This window comes from Hemiscyllium ocellatum, chromosome 43 (genome assembly GCF_020745735.1).
Source record: "Hemiscyllium ocellatum isolate sHemOce1 chromosome 43, sHemOce1.pat.X.cur, whole genome shotgun sequence".
NCBI classification, from domain to species: domain Eukaryota; kingdom Metazoa; phylum Chordata; class Chondrichthyes; order Orectolobiformes; family Hemiscylliidae; genus Hemiscyllium; species Hemiscyllium ocellatum.
The window spans coordinates 6,792,738-6,815,047 of NC_083443.1; the positions used below are offsets into that span (position 1 = coordinate 6,792,738).

Here is a 22,310-nt window from a genome sequence, read left to right on the forward strand (position 1 = left end):
CCGGGCTGCCCGAACCAACCAACCCAATCACCCCGTGGCTCAACACTTTAACTCTCCCTCCCACTCCACCGAGGACATGCAGGTCCTTGGTCTCCTCCACCGGCAGAACACAACAACACGACGGCTGGAGGAGGAGCGCCTCATCTTCCGCCTGGGAACCCTCCAACCACAAGGTATGAATTCAGATTTCTCCAGTTTCCTCATTTCCCCTCCCCCCACCTTGTCTCAGTCGGTTCCCTCAACTCAGCACCGCCCTCCTAACCTGCAATCCTCTTCCTGACCTCTCCGCCCCCACCCCACTCCGGCCTATCACCCTCACCTTGACCTCCTTCCACCTATCCCACCTCCATCGCCCCCTCCCCCTAGTCCCTCCTCCCTACCTTTTATCTTAGCCTGCTTGGCTCTCTCTCTTATTCCTGATGAAGGGCTTATGCTCGAAACGTCGAATTCTCTATTCCTGAGATGCTGCCTGGCCTGCTGTGCTTTGACCAGCAACACATTTGCAGCTGTGATCTCCAGCATCTGCAGACCTCATTTTTTACTCCATGTATATGGCATCTACATCCTTTCCCTCATCAGTCAAAGAATTTGATTAGGTTTGCAAGACATGACCTTCCCTGCACAAAATCATGCTGCCTCTCACTGATAAGCCCATTTTCTTCCAAATGGGTATAAACCCTATTCCTCAATATCTTTGCCAACAGCTTCCCTACCACTGATGTCAGGCTCACAGGTCTGTAATTATCTGGATTAACTCTGCTACTTTTTTAAAACAAGGTTACAACATTAGCAATTCTCCAGTCCTCTGGGACCTCCCCGTGCTGCAGACATGACTTTCTCCTCTTAGGCATGTAATATTGCAACACAAACTAGTGTTGCTAGATTCATGCACAATCATAGAACATGGAACAATATAGCATAGGAACAGACCCTCTTGCCCACTATGTCTGATGCCATTCCAAATTAATCCTGCCTGCACACTGTTCATGTGTGTTTAGTCTCGCCCTCTAATAAGTGCCACTTTCATTGTCTTTGCTTCTATTACTTCCCCTAGCAACGTGTTCCAGCCATCTACCACCCTCTAGAAAAAAAACTTGACTTGGACTATTCCTTTAAATTTTCTCCATCTTACCTAAAGCCTATGTCCCCAGTATTTGGTATTTCTACCTTAGGAAAAAACTCTGACTATCAATGACACTCGATTTTGTCTACTTCTATCAGGCCACCCCCTCAGCCTCCAAAATTCTAGCAAAAAAACCCCAAGTTTGCCAATTTCTCCTTACAGCTAATATTCTCCTATCCAGGCAAAATCCTGGTAAATCTCTTCTGCATCCTCTCCAAAGCCTCTACATTCTTCCTATAGTGATCAAAACTGCATATTATATTCCAAATGTGCCTTAACTGAAATTACATATAGCTGCAACATGACTCGCCAACTTTTATATTCAATGCCCCAACTGATGAAGTATGCCATATGCCTTCTTTACCACCTTTCAGGACTTGCACCCCAAGATTGCTGTTTATCAATGCTTCTAAAGGTTCTGCCATGTACTGTACACTTTTCTCTTGTATTTGACCTCCCAAAATGCATTACCTTACACGGCTATGGTTTTGTTCGCCAAGCTGGGAATTTATGTTGCAGATGTCTCGTTCCGTCTAGGTGACATCCTCAGTACTTGGGATCCTCCGTGAAGTGCTTCTGTGATCTTTCCTCCGGCATTTATAGTGGTTTGAATCTGCCGCTTCCGGTTGTCAGTTCCAGCTGTCCGTTGCAGTGGCCGGTATATTGGATCCATGTCGATGTGCTTATTGATTGAATCTGTGGATGAGTGCCATGCCTCTAGGAATTCCCTGGCTGTTCTGTTGGCTTGTCCTATAATAGTAGCGTTGCCCCAGTCGAATTCATGTTGCTTGTCATCTGTGTGTGTGGCTACTAAGGATAGCTGGTCGTGTCGTTTCGAGGCTAGTTGGTGTTCATGGATACAGATCATTAGCTGTCTTCCTGTTTGTCCTATGTAATGTTTTGTGCAGTCCTTGCATGGGATTTTGTACACGACATTGGTTTTGCTCATGCTGGGTATCGGGTCCTTCGTTCTGGTGAGTTGTCATCTGAGAGTGGCTGTTGGTTTGTGTGCTGTTAGGAGTCCTAGTGGTCGCAGCAGTCTGGCTGTCAGTTCAGAAATGCTCTCGATGTATGGTAGTATGGCTAGTCCTTTGGGTTGCTGCATGTCCTCGTTCCGTTGGACAAATTCCCAGCTCAGCGAACAGAACCACAATCTTCTCGATCAGCCTACCAAGACGGACCTTGTTACATAGAGTCATATGGCATGGAAACAGACCCTTCGTCCAGACTAACCACATTCCCGAACTAAATTAGTCCCAGTTGCCTGCATTTGGCCTGTATCCCTCTAAACGTTTCCTATTCACGCACTTATCCTCATGTCTTTTAAATGTTGTAACTGTACCTGCAACCACCACTGCTTCTGGCAGTTCATTTCACACATGAATCACAGTTTTAAAAAAAGTTCCTCTTAATGTCCTTTTTAAAACGTTCCCTTCTTACCATGAAAAAACCCAAATTTTGAACTCCCCCACCCTAGGGAAAAGACCCTTACTGTTCACCTTATCTATGCCACTCTTGATTTTATAAACCTTTATAAGGTCACCCATCAACCTCCTACGCTCCAGTGAAAGAAGTCCCAGCCTATCCAGCATCTCCTGTCAACCCAAACCCTCCATTCCAAACAACATCCTCATAAATCTTTTCTGAACCCTCTCTAATTTCCTAACATCCTTCCTCGAGCTAGGTGATCAGAATTGCACACAGTACTCCAGAAGAGGTCTCATCAATGTCCTGTATGTTCTTAACATAACATCTCAACTCCCATTCTCAAATACTTTAGTAAAGTCCACGTAGACAACATCCACTGCTCTACCGCCTCAATTAGAGTGTCATGGAAATGTACAGCACAGAAACAGACTCTTTGGTCCAACTCATCCATGCCGACCAGATATCCTACATTAATCTAGTCTCATTTTTGCCAGCACTTGGCCCATATGCCTCTAAACCCTTCCTATTCATATACCCATCCAGATGCCTTTTAAATGTTGTAATTGTATCATCCTCCACCACTTCCTCTGGCAACTTATTCCATGTTTGCACCACTCTCTTCGTGAAAAGGTAGCCCTTAGGCCCCTTTTTAAATCTTTCCACTCTTACAATAAACCTATGCTCTCTAGCTCTGGACTCACCCACCCCAGGTAAAACCTTGTCTATTTACCCTATCCATGTCCCTCGTGATTTTATTAACCTTTATAAGGTCACCCCTTAGGCTCTGATGTTCCAGGGTAAACAGCGTCAGCCTATTCAGCCTCTCCCTATAGCTCAAACCCTCCAACCCGCAATAATTTCCGCAATATCTTTGTTGCTCTTCGTAAAGGAACAACACTGGTTATGCTTCAGTCTCTGGGACCTCGGCTGTGGCTAAAGAAGCTACAAAGGTCTCTGTCATGTCCCCAGCAATTTCCTCTCTTGCTTCCATCAGGCCCTGGGGATTTATCTATTTTAATGTTTTCATGAAACGCAAGATCTCTTCCTTCTTAATATTGCCATGACCCAAAATATCAGCATACCCTAAATCTTACCATCATTAACATCCTTCTCCTTGGATGAATACTGATACACAGTACCCATTAAGGATCTCAACCACTTGCTCCATACAAGTTCTCTCTTTTGACCTCGAGTGGACCTGCCCTTTCTCAGCCAGTCTCCTGTTCTTAATGTATGTATTCACCTTAATTCTACTTGCCAAGGACATATTATGGTCCTTCTGGCCTTCCTAATTTTTATTTAAGTTCTTTTCTTCTTCTTTTATATTCCTTAAGGGCCTTATTTTATCATATAGCTTCAATCAACAAGATAATGAAAACACTTGGGTTATGTACCTTCAAAAAAGTTACTGCGCTGTCACAGCACTGCAATGATGCTCGAAGTCACAAAATACATCTGCCCAATATACTTTGGTGACTGACCATGATAAACCATCCCTCGTCATGCATTTTGACACTGACATCATCCATTCACCAGCTTGGCTACCAAGCCTGCTCCATTCCTTTCTTTTTAATCAGAGCCAATTACATGCAATGGTTTATCTAACAGTTATTATACCATTGCTCTGGCGTCCTCTACCCATAATGCTCTATTGCTCACCTATAGAAGCTTTGGTCACATTAGCCAATAACATGTCAGATTCTACATATACACTGACAAAACAACTCTATCCCATCACTATCTATCTCGACTACTTCAGTGCCTTTGGTTTGTCATGTTACTCGCCTGGCATCCAGAACTGAATAAGCAGTATGTCTTGCACGGGCGGCACGGTGGCACAGTGGTTAGCACTGCTGCCTCACAATGCTGCGCCCCAGACCCGGGTTCAATTCCTGCCTCAGGCGACTGACTGTGTGGAGTTTGCACGTTCTCCCAGTGTCTGCGTGGGTTTCCTCCGGGTGCTCCGGTTTCCTCCCACAGTCCAAAGATGTGCATTGGCCATTCTAAATTGCCTGTAGTGTTAGGTAAGGGGTAAATGTAGGGGTATGGGTGGGTTGCGCTTTGGCGGGTCAGTGTGGACTTGTTGGGCTGAAGGGCCTGTTTCCACACTGTAAGTAATCTAATCTAAACTAAGTATTTGGAAGACAAGGACACTGTCTCCAGCAGCTACTACAAACTGCCACGGATTTTCCCTGGAGACACGTCAGAGTCACAACATAGATACAGGTCCTTCAGCCCAAGTTGTCTTCACAAAGCCATCAAGAACTCAAAGAGACAATACCAGACTAAATCAGGGTCCTAGACTGATTGTGTCCTACACAAACACAGCAAGACACACACCATATTATGAACTACAAGACAAAGTGAAGTAGAGTTGCTGACAACAACGCATCCTTCCCTGATGGGCTCAATGTTCTTTATGCTCATTTTGAATAGGTTAGTAAAATGATGTCACCTGCCCCAATAGCCTTGGACACACCTGTAACCACAGTCACAGCCATCAGATCGGCCTTCTTGAGAGTTTGAGTTGAATTTGGCCAGAGGAGTATATAAGGAGTGTAGTCAGGGGCAGTCACCGCTGTACATCCAGATCCTGCACAGACCAGCTGGCAGGATCATTTGCCAACATCTTTAACCTTTCCTTGCTATAGGAGGTTCCCATCTGCTTCAAGAAGACCACTATCATACTGGTGCCACAGGAAAATCAGGCAATGTGTCTTAATGACTATCTCCTGGTGGCTCTGACATCCATCAATTATAAAGTGCCTCAAGAGGTTACTGATGGCAGATATCAACTCTAGCCCCCAGACTGCCTCAATCCACTACAATTCACTTACTGGTGCAAAAGTTCAATGGCAGACACCATCCCTGGCACATCTGGACAATGCCAGACTCCCATTTATTGACTTTAACTGGGACTTCAACACCATAATTGTGGGCGGCACGGTGGCACAGTGGTTAGCACTGCTGCCTCACAGCGCCAGAGACCGGGGTTCAATTCCCAACTCAGGCGACTCACTGCGTGGAGTTTGTACATTCCCCCCGTGTCTGCTTGGGTTTCCTCCAGATACTCCGGTTTCCTCCCACAGTCCAAAGATGGGCAGGTCAGGTGAATTGGCCATGCTAAATTGCACGTAGTGTTAGATAAGGGGTAAATGAAGGGGTATGGGTGGGTTGCGCTTCAGTGGGTCGGTGTGGACTTGTTGGGCCGAAGGGCCTATTTCCACACTAAGTAATCTAATCTAATCTAATCAAATCATAATTCTAAGCAAACTCCAAGAACTAGAATTCCGCTCCCCTCTGCAACTGGATCCTCGACTTCCTTACCTGCAGATCAAAATCAGCAAGGATAGGTGACATCACCACATCCACAATAATCTTCAATACCGGTGCCCTGCAGGACTGCATATACAGCCCTTACTGCACTCCTTATATACTGTGTGGCCAAATTCAACTCGAACTCGATTTACAAATTTGCGGATGACACCACTGTAGTGGGTTGGATCTCAAGGAGACAGAATACAGAAAAGAGATAGACAGCTTAGTGGCATGGTGTAGAGACACCAATCTCTCCTTCAATGCCAGCAAAATGAAGGAGCTTGATCATCGACTTCAGGAAGCAGAGTGGAAGACACGCCCCTGTCTATATAGGTCGTTCTGCTATAACACGCGATTCGTTAACATAAATTCACTATAACATGACTGATGAATTGGATGGGGAAGAACGGTTCACAAAGCGCAAAGTTTAAAAGCATGCATTGGTTATAATGCGTTTCTAGACCCATTAGTTTCAATGGTGCTGCTACCACACGATTTTCTTATAATACTGGATTGCATGAGAACAGAACTACCACTAGCAGAACTGACTGTACCAATGATGCTGAGGTGGAGATGGTAGAGAGCTTCAAGTTCAAGGGATAAATATCACACATGTACTCTGGTCCATCCACATCAATACTACAGTCAATAAAGGACACCAATGCCTCTATTTTCTCAGAAAGCTAAAGAAATTCAGTATGTCCACAATGACTTTTGACAATTTTTATAGATGCACCACAGAAAGCATCCTATCTGGGTGCATCACTGCTTGGTATGATGACTGTTCTGTCCAACACTGCAAGAAAATACTGAGTAATGAACACAGCCCAGTCCATTGCAAAAACCAGCCTTCCTTCCATTAACTCCATCAACACTGCCTCGGAAAAGCTGCCAATATAATCAAAGCTCCCTCCCACTCCGGTTATATTCACTTTCACCTCTTCCATCAGGTAGAAGATACAAAAGGTTAAAAACAGGCAGCAGATTCAAACAGCTTCTTCCTGCTGTTATCAGGTTTATGAACTGATCAACATTATAGGCGATCTTTCTCTGCATCTTCTCTGTAGTTAGAACATAATACTGTGTGTAGTGTTACATCACCCTGATGAACGCATGTAAGGTATGATTTGTCTGGTTAGCAAACTTTTCACTGTACGTGTGAAAATAATAAATCAAATCAAATCTTTACTAACCAACAAACACCAAGCTACACTAATCCAATTTACACTGCTCCTGGTCAACTGCCTACTATGCCCTTGCATTTTAAGTGTTCACCCAGATGCTTAAATGTTGCAAGAATATATGCCTCCAACAGCCTCAGGCAATGTTTTCCATATTTCTACCACCCTCTGAATGAAAAATATTCCTTAGTTACTCCTCACTAAACTTGTAACCTCTGGTTTGGAACTTTAGGAAGCAGAGTGGAAGACACGCCCCTGTCTGCATAGGTCGTTCTGCTATAACACACGATTCGTTAACATAAATTCACTATAACATGATTGACGAATTGGATACGGACAACATGTCTGCCTTGGGGAAAAGATTCTCATGATCTACCTTATCCAAGATTCTCATATCTTTTGCATACCTCAATCAGATCAAAACCCTCAGTCTCCTCTGCTCTAAGCAAAACAAATCCAGCCTATCCAGTCTCTCCTCATAACAGACTTTCAATTACAGGCAACATCCTGGTGAATCATCTTTGCACCCTCTCCAGCGCAATCACATCCTTCCAATAGCGTGGCGAACAGAACTACATGTAGTATTCTGACTGCAGCCTTAACCAATTTTTTAATGAAGTTGTAATAAGAATTCCTTGTTGCTATGTTCTATACCCAGCTTTTGAAAACAAACAACCAGTACACCTTCACGTAGGGGGCGGAGTCGGAGGGGATGTCGGATGGGCCGGGTTTTGGGGGGCTCGGACAGGAGCAAGGTAGGGGTGGCAGGGTTAGGGGAGTTGAACAAGAGCGAGCTTTGGGGGGTGGGGTGGGGTCTCATGCACAATGTGCTGCTGCCTAGTCTTCTGAACGGGGAGCGGACTTAACGAGTGCAAGCTGTGTCAACCACTTTCTACTGAGGGCTTCAGCAATGCTTCAGGTTCCTTGCACCCGTGTGTGTCTGCTCAGAAACAAACCCTGAGACAGAGAGGGGGAGCAAGGCGGGCAGAATGAGGGAAAAGGAAACTTCAAAAAAACTCAGAGCCCCAGAGGTGAGGCATTGAATCGATTAACCGAGTAATCAATCATCCGATTGAAATAGTTCCCACCCATCTCATTTGATGAATCGAGGTTCCTCTGTACTGACACACTGTTGAGCTTTTGTTATCTCATCTTCTCCAACACGAAAACTGCCTCCTAACATCCATAGTCTTGAACTCACCCAAACTCAATTGCTGATGTCCTAACATACTCTATTTCCTGTTTACCTATCCAGTGACCCTTCCTGGGTCCTGATTAAAACAATTTAAAGATTCTCATCCTTGTTTTCAAATCTTTCTGACTTCTGCCATCACCATTTCTGATCTCCAGCCCTCCAACCTTCAGAGATGATTGACCCGGCCAATTCTAGCCTCTGTTATCCTTCCCTGGCTCTAATGATTCTAACTCCTCCGAGACTAGCAATTGCACCCCCACCTGCATCAGTCATAAGTTCTAAAATTTTCTTCAGAAACATCTCTCTCTCTCTCTCTCTCTTTCTCTTCCAAAATATTTCTCTAAACCTGCTTCTTTAACCAGACTTTCAGCCATCTGCCCTAAGTAATTCTCAAGTGTTATATTCTGTTTGATACTTGTTCTTCCGTTTATTGTTCATCAATAGATTGAACATCTGCTCATGTACTCAGTACTATGTGCCCTAGACTGGTCCTAAAGACAAACTGACTACATTCCACAGAGTAGATAAGGTTGATTCTTAACAGTATAGCTAATGTTATGAAGGAGAAGAAGCAGTGGCTTAGAGGTTATGTTACAGTACTAGCAACCCAGAGTACTGGGCTAATGATCTGGGCAATACTGAAGGGGAGTTGTATGGAGGTTGGAATTTTAACTTTGTTTCTCTCTCCACCCATGTTGTCAGACCTAGCTTCTGCAGCACTTTCTGTTTTAATATTCTGCAGTCAGAGCTCAAATCCTTCCGTAGTAGATGATTGGAATTTTAAATTAAAATTTGAAACTTAAAGCTAGTCTAATAGTGATCATGTAACCAGTGTCGATTGTTGTAAAGACCTGCGGGTTCACTAATGTCCTTTATGGAACACAATCTACCACCTTACCTTGCCTGGCCTACATGTGTCTCCAACTCTTCAGCAATGTGGTTGAGTCTGAACTCCCCTCTCTAATGATCCAACAAGTCATTCAGTTCAAGGGCGATTTGGGATGGGCAACAAAATGCCATTCCCCATGCAAGTATAAAAACATTTCAAGATGTCCAATGTCATTTCAACAACACAAATGAAACTGCAACCTGTTCACAGCTTCTCCATAACGTTTAGCTGCACACATGCAAAACTCAAGTTTTAAAAGATCTGAAACATGTAAAAAGCAATCTACATATTTAACTTTTGAAGAACAAATCATCCATATTGCAATATTTAATGTTGTCCTGTGTACTTACCACTTCTTTTCTGGAATTGGGCGTGGTACTGCATTAACACGACAAGGAAAGTTGGGCTGTCCCGACATGTTCCGACCAAGAATAGTGCCCACCAAGTTCAATGGAAGGATGACAAAAAAGCAGATGCAGCACACAGCAACCTTTGAGAAGAAAAAGAACATTCAAAAAACCAACTCAACTTGACTTCATACTTTGCTTATATTGTACATCGGAAACATTTTGATAATTTGTAAATCTAAATCAATATAAACTCACATCAGTGTGAACAGCACCCACTGCGATCGTACACATGTGCAGCCAGTGCTGCATAGTCTTTATAAAAATGAGCTCAATCCATAAAAATGGAGATTATTCTGAATTTACTTGTTCAACATAGGAATGATTAATGGACACAGTGGATCCAGTAAGATGGGAAAATTCAAATGGAAAAACAGACTTAAGATATGAACATAGCTAGAAAATTCTGCCATCACAAAGCAAACAACTGATCTGCAATGTCTATTCCTGATCACTGAGCATCCCTTGAAAACAAGTGATCTCTTGCTACAGACAACAATGTTGGCCACGAGTCTGTCATTCTTGTATTTTAAAGTAAGGAAAAGCTGAACCAATTGCTATTTTTAAAAATCTCTGGCCTCAGGTTTTTGTCTTTCATTATTTTTCCCCCCAGCTCACAAAACAAGCTTGAAACATCACTGCTTATTCACATACAATTCAACAGAAGCTGCCCAGGTATATTTATATTAATAAAACCTTTTAAAATAACACAAGTGCATTCTAGATTGGAATGACGTGGTTGTCCTGACAAAATGCAATAACCTACATCCAGTTCACTAAGGGAAAAGGTCTGAGCCTAAACAGTGAATGGAAAAGAAAAAGGAATTTTCAATGAGATATCCCTAGTTAATTCATTTATCCAACTTGAGATCCTCTGTCCACCATGAGAAAGGCAGTGTACATACGCCATCCAGAGGCAGTTTGAGGCACTGACATTCATAAGCAGCACTGAAGAACAACACAGCACAGGTCCTTAAGGCAACAAGGGGAGCTTCATACTGGCACTTTTTCTCTGTTGTTTATGTATTGATGTGGTTATCTCATATTTATCTTAATCGGTGGGCCCAGGATTCAGTTCTCAATTCAGAGGTGTACAGTTGGGAGGAGATGGAGCGCTTTGGAAACATCATTGACAGTCAACAATGAGATGCTAGAAGACTGGAGGATGGCTAATTACTTCAGAAAGGTGGTAAAGAAAAGCCAGGCAACAACAGACCAGTGAGCCGGATGTCACTGGTGGGTAGGTTGTTGACGGGGATTCCGAGAGATATCATTCCGGTATTTAGAAAGGCAAGGACGGATTAGGGATAGTCAACTTGGCTTTGGGATGCAAAATCATGACTCATTAACTTGATTGAGTTTTTTGAGCAGATGACAAAGAAAATTGATGAAGAAAGAGTGGTAGAAGCTGTCTATATTTTAGAGCAGAGAAGGCAGGGGTGTGGGAAGACACGATTAACATTCTGAGGGTATGGACAGGGTGAATAGAAAGATGGTGCTCTTCTTGGTTGAGAGGTTAATCATGAGGACATGTTTTTACATTAAGAGATACAAGATTCAGAGGGGATTCAGGGGAAAACAAACTTGCTCACTCAGAGGGTGGAGGGAATCTGGAATGCACTGCCTAGAAACCTCTCAATCTTTAAAAAACATTTTGGATGAGCATTTCACATGTCATAACATTCAAGGATATGGGACAAGTGCAGGAAGCTGGGATTACACTTTTAGTAGCAGTTATGTAGGTGCTGACTCGTTGGGCCGAGAACCTTTCCCCTGCTTTATGACATGCCCGATTCATGCCAAGTCCAAAAACTATTTTTTATATGCAATCACTATTAAAATGTAGGAAATATCACCGATTTGCACAAAGTTAGCTCTTACGATCCAAAACTTGACCAGAATACTTGTTTCTTTTAACCTTTTTTCAAATCAACATGTTGAGAGGGCTCTTGTGCTGGAGAGTTAGCATCCTGAACGCTGAACCAAGAAACTGGAGTCCCACCTGTTCCAATGGTGTGTAATAATGTCTCTGGGCAGGTTGATTAGAAAATATCTAAAAGATTAGCGAAATGCTGTTACTAATAAACTGCAAGCAACTGAACAAAGGGACTATACAGATGAAGGGGTCTGTGTGGATTCAAAATAAAATTAACTTGTTCAGCGTCCCTAACCCCTGGACTGAGACACCCAGATTCAAATCCCACCTGCTCCAGAGGTGTGTAATAACATCCCTGAACAGGTTTTAAAGAAAAATCCTATTTCCTAATCAATGTAAACCTAGTCCAGGGTTGGGGACACTACCACGGTGCCACAAGAGGACCCCTCGAGTTAACTCACCTGCACTTTTTAAATTAATGCCGAGAAGCATCAAACCATTTTTACTGGAAAGGACAAACAAGACCTTGGTTTAATGCTGCACTTGAATGATGGCACCTCTGACAGTGCAACAGCCCTCAGAATTACATTGAAGTATGAGCTGAGATTGTTTTGCTGAAGTCTTGAAATGGGACTTGAAAACACAACCTTTTGATTCAGAGGAGTGCAATTAACGGAGTCTCATTGTCTGGAACATGGCAGGGATGCAGTGCGCTCAAAGAGAACCCCAAGACAAGTCAAGTCTACTAGTCCTCTGTGCATCAGGATATAACTGATGTGCAAGAATTTTTTTACTTAGAATCTCCAAACACTAGACCACTACTCCCTAAATTCCTCAAGCCTTTAAAGTTCTCCATCTTCTGAAACTGATAAATCAATGCTTTGTTTCGGTTTTTGATACTCCTGCATGTCCTCACACTTCTCCACTGTAACCTAACTCCTGTTACCATCTACACTCTTTTACTTATGTTGGGCACAATGAGATTATGATTTCACCAGCTCTAAAACTAAAACCATCTAACTGAATGCGAGGGTGGTTTTGGATTATTAAGCACAGAATAAATGACAATACTAGTTGAGGTATGAATCAGCCTAGACTGTTCATACCTTTAGTCACAATTATGGATATTGCACAATGGAAGGCATTGAGGGGACCATGAGGGTGGTGGGGGTGGTAACGAATAATTGGGTAGATAATAAGCAAAAGCATGCATAAATAGGTCATTGCCAATTTGGCAAGATGCAGCCAGCAAAGTCCAGAGGCATCAGTGCTGAGGCTTCAACCACAGTGTATTCATAATCTTTACAATTAGCTGGACAGAGAGACTAAGTACATGATCAGGAAAAACAGCTTATTAATTAAATAGAAAAAAGGCTGCAGAACTCAACCTCTGAGTCTTGGTCAAAGAGTCACAAAAAGGCAGCAGGCAGACAAAGCCAGTGATTAGGAAAAGTGAAACGTTGCTGTTTATTGCAAAGGGAAATGAACATAAGAAGTAGGAGTAGGAGTAAGCCATTCAGCCCTTCAAGCTTGCTCTACCTTTCCATACAATCACAGCCGAATTCAGCGCGGCCTCAACTCCAATTTCTTGCCAATTCCCAATAACCCTTTAACCATTACTAAAATAAAAATTCGTCCATCTCCTCCTGAAATATATTCAGTGTCCAGACATCCACCATACTCTGGGACAGTATACTCTACAGATTCATGACAGTTTGAGAGAGTAATTTCTCCTCATCACTATTTTAAAATCGACCATCCCTCGGTCTAAAACTGGTCATTGTATATTGCCCCACAAGGGGATAACATCCTCTCTACATATACTTTGTTCAAGTTCTCTTCACAAGTCAAGCCTCTCATCTCTGGAATTAATCTTGTGAACTTCCTTTGAACTACCTCCAATACAATTAAATCCTTCCTCAAAAAAGGAGACCAATATTGCACACATACTCCAGATGCAGTCTCACTAGTACCTTGTACAGTTGCAACACTTCCCTAATGTTATACTCTATTCTTTTGGCAATAAAGCCAAAAGCAGAGATATTTTTCCACCGCTGCACGGCATTGATGAGACCACATTGAGATGACCACGTCTATTGAACTGGTAAGAAGACCAAAACAAAAGGTTCAGAGGATTGTTCCTGAGATGAGGAAAGTTTATTGTACTGGAGTTTATTGAGGGGGCAAATGACTTTCTCCTGCTTCCAATACATACGTGCAGTGGCTTGGGAAAAGGCAAAACGGTAACCAGTGTTTCAAAATGGCAACCCAGCAAACTAGAATATTGCAGCTGTATTAGACTACCAATAAAATAGATCACAAGGAGCAAATTAAAAATTACCCAGTGTTTAAGTAGACTAATAAATGCCAATCAAAATGGTTTCAGCAAGAAATGGTCCTTTCTGATGTGAAGCCTATCATGGATGTTGTCGAGTGTGTGTTGGTGGAAAAGCACAGCAGGTCAGGCAGCATCCGAGGAGGTGAGTCAATGTTTTGGACATACCCCATCATCAGGAATGAGGCTTGTGGGCTGAGGGCTGAGAGATAAATGAGAGGGGGGGTGGGGTGGGGGGAGAGAAGGAAGGTTGGGGGTGGGGTGGGGGGGAAGGTAGCTGAGACAGCCATAGGTGGATGAAGGTGAGGGAGAAGGTGATATGTCAGAGGGGGGAGTGAAATAGGTGGATGGGAAAGGTGACGGACAGGTCAGGAGGGCAGTGCCGAGTTGGAGGCTTGGGATGGGACAATATGGGGGTGGGGAAATGAGGAAGCTGTTGAAATCCACATTTATTCCATATGGTTGTATGGGATATGAAGTGTTCTTCCTCCAGGCGTCGGGTGGTAACTCAAATGTTGGTCTGGCTTACAGGTAGCATTCTTATATGACAGTTCAGGCCCCATTCCAGGAGGCTATAACTTAACCTGACACTTCAGTGCAGCAATGGAGGTGATATATTCCAAGGGACACTAAACCAAACTGACTGCAGTAGAAGACGCAAAATGTTTCACTGAAAATCAATGAAACCATTTGATATCCTGGTCAACATTTTTTCTCTCAACCAACAGCATCTTTCACACTGCCCATTCATCTCCTTGTTTTTGTGACCTCAGCTGTTTTGCATGTCTAAAATACAGGCAATCACACTTCCCAAGTAATTTCTCAGCTATGAATTACTTTGGGATATTCTGAAAGGCCCAATATGATCCCAAATTATTCCTTTTGATGCACTTAGAAAGGCAGGTGGTGACATATTAGTTATGTCGCTAATCTAGTCATCCAGAGGCTAAGGCTGAGCAACCATGCTGCCCACCAGCAAGGGAATGTTATTACCATGGGGTGATTTGCTGAGAACACCCCAAGAATGGCTGGCCTCCCTACTGATAAAAAGCTTCAGTCTCAAACAAATAGTCCTGGTACACAATACCCTGCTGAATTATTGGCTCAGTAGTTAGCACCTGCTGCCTCACAGGGACCCGGGTTTGATTCCATTATGGGGTGACCATCTGCATGTGCTCGCGTCTGCATGGGTTTCCTTCAGATGCTCCGGTTTCTTCCCACAATCCAAAGATGTGAAAATCTGGTGGACTGGCAATGTTAAATTACCCATAGTGTTCAGGGATGTGTAGGTTGGGTGCACTGGTCATGGGAGATGCAGGGATGGGGTGTGTGATGCTCTTCGGAGGGTCAGTTTGGACTTGTTGGGCCAGGTGGCTTGTTTCCACACTGCAGGGATTTTATATTTTAAAAAAAAAGCCAAGCTGCATCAGATGAATTTCAATATGCATGAGATGCTGAATGCTAGGAGAAAGTATTAGAAGCATTAATTCATCATGTGCCACTGATCTAGTTACAGAGAGGCTGGACAATCTGAGAATGATAACAGATGACAATTGAAGTTGAACATCCATTACTAAAGGTAAAGGAATATATCACTTATATCATAAAAATCAACAGATAAAATGAAGGCTATCCTGCTGAACTGAAACTTTACATTGTTCAAGTCACATCGAGTGCTCCATTCAGTTTTAGAAACTGAGTCAACTAAGGGAGGTGCTGCATTCTGGAACAGCAAATCAGAGCAGGACTTATACACTTAATGGTAAGGTCTAAGGAAGTGTTGCTGAACAGAGACACCTTGGAGTGCAGGTTCATAGATCCTTAAAAGGAGAGTTGCAGATAGATAGGATAGTGAAGGCAGCATTTGGTGTGCTTTCCTTTATTGGTCAGAGCATTGAGTATAGGGGTTGGGAGGTTATGTTGCTGCTGTACAGAACATTGGTTAGGCCAGTTTTGAAGTATTGTGTGCAATTCAGGTCTCCCTGCTATAGGAAGGATGTTGTGAAACTTGAAAGGGTTCAGAAAAGATTTACTAGGATGTTGCCACAGTTGGAGAATTTGAGCTAGAGGGAGAGGCTGAATAGGCGAGGGCTGTTTCCCTGGAGTGTCAGAGGCTGAAGGGTGACCTGATAAACGTTTATAAATTCATGAGTAGCATGGATAGGATAAATAGACAAGATCTTTTGCCTGGAGTTGGGGAGTCCAGAACTAGAGGGCATAAGTTTCCGGTGAGAGGGGAAAGATAGAAAAGGGACTTAAGGGGGCAACATTTTTACACAGAGGGTGGTACTTGCATGGAATGAGCTGCCAGAGGAAGTGGTGGAGGCTGGTACAATTGCAGCATTTAAAAGGCATGTGGATAGGTATATGAATAGGCAGGGTTTAGAGGGATATGGCGAAAGTGAGGACTGCAGATGCTGGAGATCAGCCTCAGGATTAGAGTGGTGCTGGAAAAGCACAGCAGGTCAGGCAGCATCCAAGGAGCAGGAAAATCAACCTTTCAGGCAGGAGCCATTCCTGATGAAGGGCTCCTCCCCGAAACATCAATTTTCCTGCTCCTCGGATGCTGCTTGACCTGCTGTGCTTTTCCAGCAGCACTCTAATCTTAATGGAATATGGGCCAAGTGCTGACAAATGGGACTAGATTAGGTTAGGATATCTGGTCAGCATGAATGAGTTGGACCAAAGAGTCTGTTTCTGATTACAGGGATAACCCTTAATGGTAGAGAATACTACTGAGAGTGAATACTGAGAGCAAAGTCTTGATGCTTTAGCTTTAAAATTATTTAAGAGATACACAAAATACCAGTGAGCAAGCTTAAACTAGTTCAAGACTAAACTCAGCCTCATGGCAAGGAAGAAACCTGCATATAACATCATTCAATACTGAAAGAACATCAAGTGTAACGAATGCCAGTCAAATCTACTACAAGTCAGTAAAACTTTGGTGTCGGGAACAACTGCCTATGGGTGGATAAGATAAACTACTTTGTGTATTTACACTGATTTTTGTGAAGACTACCTAACATGCTTACCATTGTTCCAAAAGGAATAGCTCGTGATGCATGATAATACATTGCAATGAAATTTATGAAGAATGCAGTTCCGCACACCATGGCTGGGATCAAGAATGCTCCAATGAACATCTGCTTTATCCACCTTCTGCCTGTTTATAAATAAAAAGTAGAAACCCAAAATTAAAGCTCATTTCAAACAACTTCACCTATTCACAGAGAAAGCAAGGAACTGCATTTACATAACATCTTTCACAGGCCAAGGAAGCTCAAATGACTTTCCAGTTAATAAATTATATTCCTCACAATGTGCAGCAAATGCTTCATTCTCTCAAGTTCCCCAAACCTGACACCAAAATGTGTTGCTGTTCGTGCGTGGCAAATTGACCTCTGCCTGGCCAAGGTAGACCACCACCAACCCCTGAATACCAACACTTTGAACATGACCACCAGTGAACATCAAGCCTTTGTTTCAAAGATTGCCACTGGCATAATTTCTTATGCCAGTGTCCAGCACTTCTGAGCACAGTCCACAAATCTACTGATTCCTGCCTCCTTTATTGGATCCTCAAACAGGATAGCTCCATGAGACCACTGTTTTATCCTGTTCTGTGTATTCTAACCTGTATCACTCAGAACTAATTTTTTCACACCTTGTCCAGTCTCTACCCACCCCCTTGTGACTCTTTCAACACCAATTGGTCACTAAACTGTTTCCTAATTGAAATTGACGACTTTTCTCGGCACATCTATTCTCGAGCAGGAAGGCTCCAGTGTTATCATTTCTCTTTGACCGGAAACGCAGTCACACTCCACCCCACACCACTTGAACTGGTTCTCACATGGAACAATTTCTCCTTTGTCTCAATTTATTCATCCCAATGCAGGATGTTGTCATGGAAACCTGCACAGGTCCCATGTGTGTGTTTTTTTGAGAGATACTTGGAACATTCCTTGTTTTGGTCATACTCAGGTCCACTGCCTCACCCCCTTCGTCTGTGACTACGTAAATTTATTCAGGGCTCCAGGTAAACAATAACGTACTCGTAAATTCTTTAAATTTAGTACACTGCACTCACTCTGCTCTACATGAAGTGAGGAGAAACCAGGAAATTACAGAACCAGCAGTGTAACATTCATGGTGGGGATGTTACTAGAATCTATTGTCATTTAGAAAGACTTGGGTTAATAAAAGAGAGCAGCTGGCATGGGCTTGAGAGTCCAGCTGGCAGGGGGGTGGGAACTTGTGCAGGGAGACAGAATTGAAGGAAACAAGGGCAAAAACAAAAGACAGAATGGGAAATGAGAAAAGTGATTCAAGGTCAAGAATCAAACAGAAGTATAGCACAAAATAATGCAAATGGGATTAAAAACGTGAAAAAGACAAATCTTAAGGCCACGTGTCTTAACGTGCAGAGCATTTGCACAAGTCCGTGTGGATAAATTAACAGGTAAATAAATAAACAAATAAATATTAATACAATCTGGCTAAAAAAGCAGACCTGATTATATGAAGCTGTTTAGATTTCAGTAAAGGGGGCAAAGAGATTGATTATGACAGAAATATAAAGTACGAGAATATGCTTGTGGGGAGGCATGGAAACTCATAGTAAATGCTTCTATAGATATGTGAAGATAAAAAGATTAGTGAAGACAAAAAGAATAGTGAAGATAAATGTAGGCCCCTTACAGTAAGGAGTGGGGCAGCTCATAAAGAGGAACAAAGAAATAGCAACCCAATTAAATACAAATTTTGGTCTATCTTCATAATAATAGTTCAAACATTGCCCCAAAAATGTTGGGGAACACAGGTCCTAACGAGGTGGTGTATTGGAGGATATTATTATTAGGAAAATGGCATTGGGGAAAATGGTGGGATCAAATGCTGAAAAGTATCAGGACCTGATAATTTACATCCTGGAGTACATAAGTGCTCTGGAAATAGTGGATGCATTCATGGTCATCTTTCAAGATTCTATGGACTCTGGAACATTTCCTATGGAGTGGAAGATAGCTAATAAAACCCCACTAGAACTGGGGCTAGCCAGAATTGGTCGTGGGGAAAATGCTGGAGGTCATTATAAAAGATTTAATAGCCGAGTGTTTGGAAAACAGTGGCAAGATCAGACATAGTCAGCATGGATCTTGTGTGGGAAATCATACTTTCCAAATCTACTGGAACTTTGAGGGGATGTAACTAGTGGAGTTGCTATGCGGGAAGAGAATTGGAAAAATTGTTTTTTTTGTTTCCTGCAGGCCAATCAGGTCTCTAACCATGCCAGGACACTACCTTAATCCTACATGCTTTAATTTTACATACTCATCTCTTACGTGGAACTTTATCAAAAGCTTTCTGAAAGTCCAAGTTAAATTCCATATTTAAAGAAACGTGCAGAAAAAAATGAGAGAGAAAACTGACAGGGAATCCAGAGCAAGGAGTCACAGTCTAAGGATACAAGCTAGGCCACCTAGGAGTGAAACAAGGAGAAATTTCTTCATTTAAAGACTGGTGGGCATGTGGAATTCTTTGCCACAGAAAGCAATTCCAAACAAAACACAATGTTTTCAAGAATTAATAGATATACTTTGCAAGGGATCAAAGGGAAGACAGTGGGAATAGGGTACCGAGTGAGCTGATCAGCCATGATCATATCAAATGCCCCGAAGGCTTGAAGAGCCAAATGGGCCTACTCCTGTTCATTTTTACTCAATTTCTTGGACTTAAAGGCAAACTGCACCAATCTAACCGTAATGACAGTCATACAGCATCGAACCAGTCCAAGCCGAACATACTCCCACCTACTTGGTCATCGCCCATATCCCTCAAAACCTCTCCTATTTTTGTACTTATCCAAATGTCTTTTAAACATTGTAATTGTACCCACATCACCTCTTATATCTTTTTTAAACCTTTCTCCTCTCACCTTTAAAATGTGTCCCATTGACTTGAAATCCCGCCATCCTAGGAAAAAGATAACTATCCATAGGGGCGGCACGGCGGCTCAGTGGCTAGCACTGTTGCCTCTCAGCACCAGGGTCCCAGGTTCAATTCCTGTCTGTGTGGAGTTTGCACATTCTCCCATGTCTGCGTGGGTTTCCTCCAGGTGCTCTGGTTTCCTCCCACAGTCCAAAGATGTGCAAGTCAGGTGAATTGGCCATGCTCAACTGCCCAAAGTGTTAGGTACATTAGTCAGAGGGAAATGGGTCTGGGTGGTTACTCTTCAGAGGGTCGGTGGGAACCAATTGGGCCAAAGGACCTGTTCCCACACTGTAGGGAATCTAATCTAAACTCATTATTTTATTAACTTCTATAAGGTTGCCTCTCAAACAAGGTGACAGAGAAGGGTGATCAACGTATTGAAGTAAATGTTGTCTTTCAGAACTTTCAGAAGGCATTCAATCAAGTGTTGCTAAGGCAGTTTAAGACGGAAGCCCATTTAATTGAGGACAATGTAGTAATTTGGATGCATAATTGATACTCTGACAGGAAGCAAAGGGTTGATGTTGTGTGGACGTTTTTGGCAGTAAGCTGGTTTGTTGTGGTACTCCTAAAGCATTAGCTTTGGTCCTGTAACTCTTATAAATGATCTGGACTTGGGTGTAGGAAGAAGCATTGTAATACTTAGAGATGGTATGAAGCTTGGGAAAGCAGATCATGATCCTGAAACAATACCCAGTCAGAAATCAGTTCCTGTAGAGACTGATGATGGGAGGAGACAGGATATTGAAGTCAAGGCTCAATATTTATTTATTTTATTTCTGTGTATCACAAAAAATTGTGGTGCCGAATTTGAGATTGTAGCGTAATTGTAAATAACGAAAGCAGCAAAGGAGCAATGGAAGTGACAGGATCATGGCAAGCATAAGCAACATTGCAGACCAAATGGGAGCCGAGCTAAATCATAGAAACTTCATGAGTGCTTGGCATTCCTCACATAAAAGTACGCCAGGGGGTCAGCTATTCCTAGAGGTTACATAAACTCTATTTACGACAGTGTGAAACAAGTGGTGCTGTTTAAATAGCAATAGAGGGGAACCAAAGGGCAGTTTCCATTCCTCCGTTTTCCACCAGTAATAGAAGCCTATTATTGGGAGGATGTGAAAACATAGCAAATGTGTGATTCAATTACCTTCAAGATTCACACACTTGCGCGAACTAACCAGATCACTCTGCATCTCAGCTAAGGCAACAGATGAGTTGCAGTTTGATTCAGGAATGAAAAGAAAAAAGGCCAACCATAATTCATGGAACTGTTAAGTTAGCCAAAGAAATCTCTCGGATCATATTGGACAGAATGACATGCAAAATCTTCTACAGTTGAATGGCCAATCATTTTCTATTCTAGTTTCATACTCAAAAGCCAAAATCAGAGATTCAAGCTCACGAAGCTCATCTCTTAATATCCTGAATTTCTAACTGCATCCTAAATTGACATTCTGGTCTTCATTATTTTGCCTGGCAAGTCAGTGGAAAGAACTTCAGGGAGTTTAGAAGGTACTCAATTTTTAAAAAAGTGGATTTTCCACAGTGTGGAAACATTCAACCCAACAAGTCCACACCAACCCACCAAACAGCATCCCACCCAGACCTAACCTCCTCCTCTATCCCTGTAACCTGTAATCTGTTAAATTTATTTCTACCTATTCTTCACTAATTTTCCTTTATGTTTATGGATTCCCCAAAGCAGTATTGCAGTTGCTCCTAGACATTTACATGCAATTGAAAATACTAACCACTATCACAAAGGAATTCCTATGAAACAATGACAATATTTTTACATCATGGATAAAAAGAACAAGTGTTGATTGGGAGGGTGTTATTTGCACTGTGTGGTTGATGAGTGAGCATTGTTGAAGCTCCATGAGGGTTCTTCTGTCTTTAATATACTTATCGCAAGTACAAAACGCGAGGTGGACTTAAAAATACGAGGTGGACTTAAAAATATGGTCACAGATGTTTTAGCTCTGATTCACAACAGCAACTATAAAATCAATGTTTACAATATTCAGTTCAACTACAACCTTGGTTTATGACTGAGCTTTTCACTCAGAATGACTTCTCACGATACAAAAACAAAGTGGAGAATCTCAGCAGGTCTGACAGCATCTGAGGAGAGAGAATAGAGCCAGCATGTCTAGTCCAGAAACCCTTCTTCTAATATTTGAAATGTTAAGTGATTTCTCTTCACAGATACTGCCTGACCTGCTGAGTTTCTGAAGCAAGTTCCGTTTTGTTCATTTCAGATTCCCTGCATCTGCAATTATTTGTTTTATTTTAGGGACCTTCCATCAAAGGCCAATTAAGGTGATGAACAGCCAGGGAGCTTTGCTAGGTAAATCAAAGAGTAGATGAAATTCCATAGCATAATTAAAATGGTAAATTTTAAAATAAGCTATGAAAAACTTCCAGTAAATTATCCAAACAAGTTGGGCAGATGGATGTTTGCTTTAAAACTTTATTATTTTTTCCTCCAGGGAAGAGGAGTCGCCGGTATTAATTTTTAAAATACCCAGAATATTTCAGTGTTCAACTAACACCACAAA

General features: G+C 42.4%; 1 protein-coding gene across 1 annotated transcript in view; it reads right to left on the reverse strand.

Moving 5' to 3' along the window:
• Positions 1–22,310, reverse strand: part of tm9sf3 (transmembrane 9 superfamily member 3) — a 144,881-nt gene that overhangs the window by 33,961 nt on the left and 88,610 nt on the right. The window contains exons 9-10 of the mRNA XM_060854284.1: positions 16,788–16,918; positions 9,485–9,624 (exon numbers count right to left, since the gene is read on the reverse strand). Of these exons, the coding sequence (XP_060710267.1) occupies positions 9,485–9,624; positions 16,788–16,918 (271 nt within the window). The remainder of the gene's footprint in view (positions 1–9,484; positions 9,625–16,787; positions 16,919–22,310) is intronic.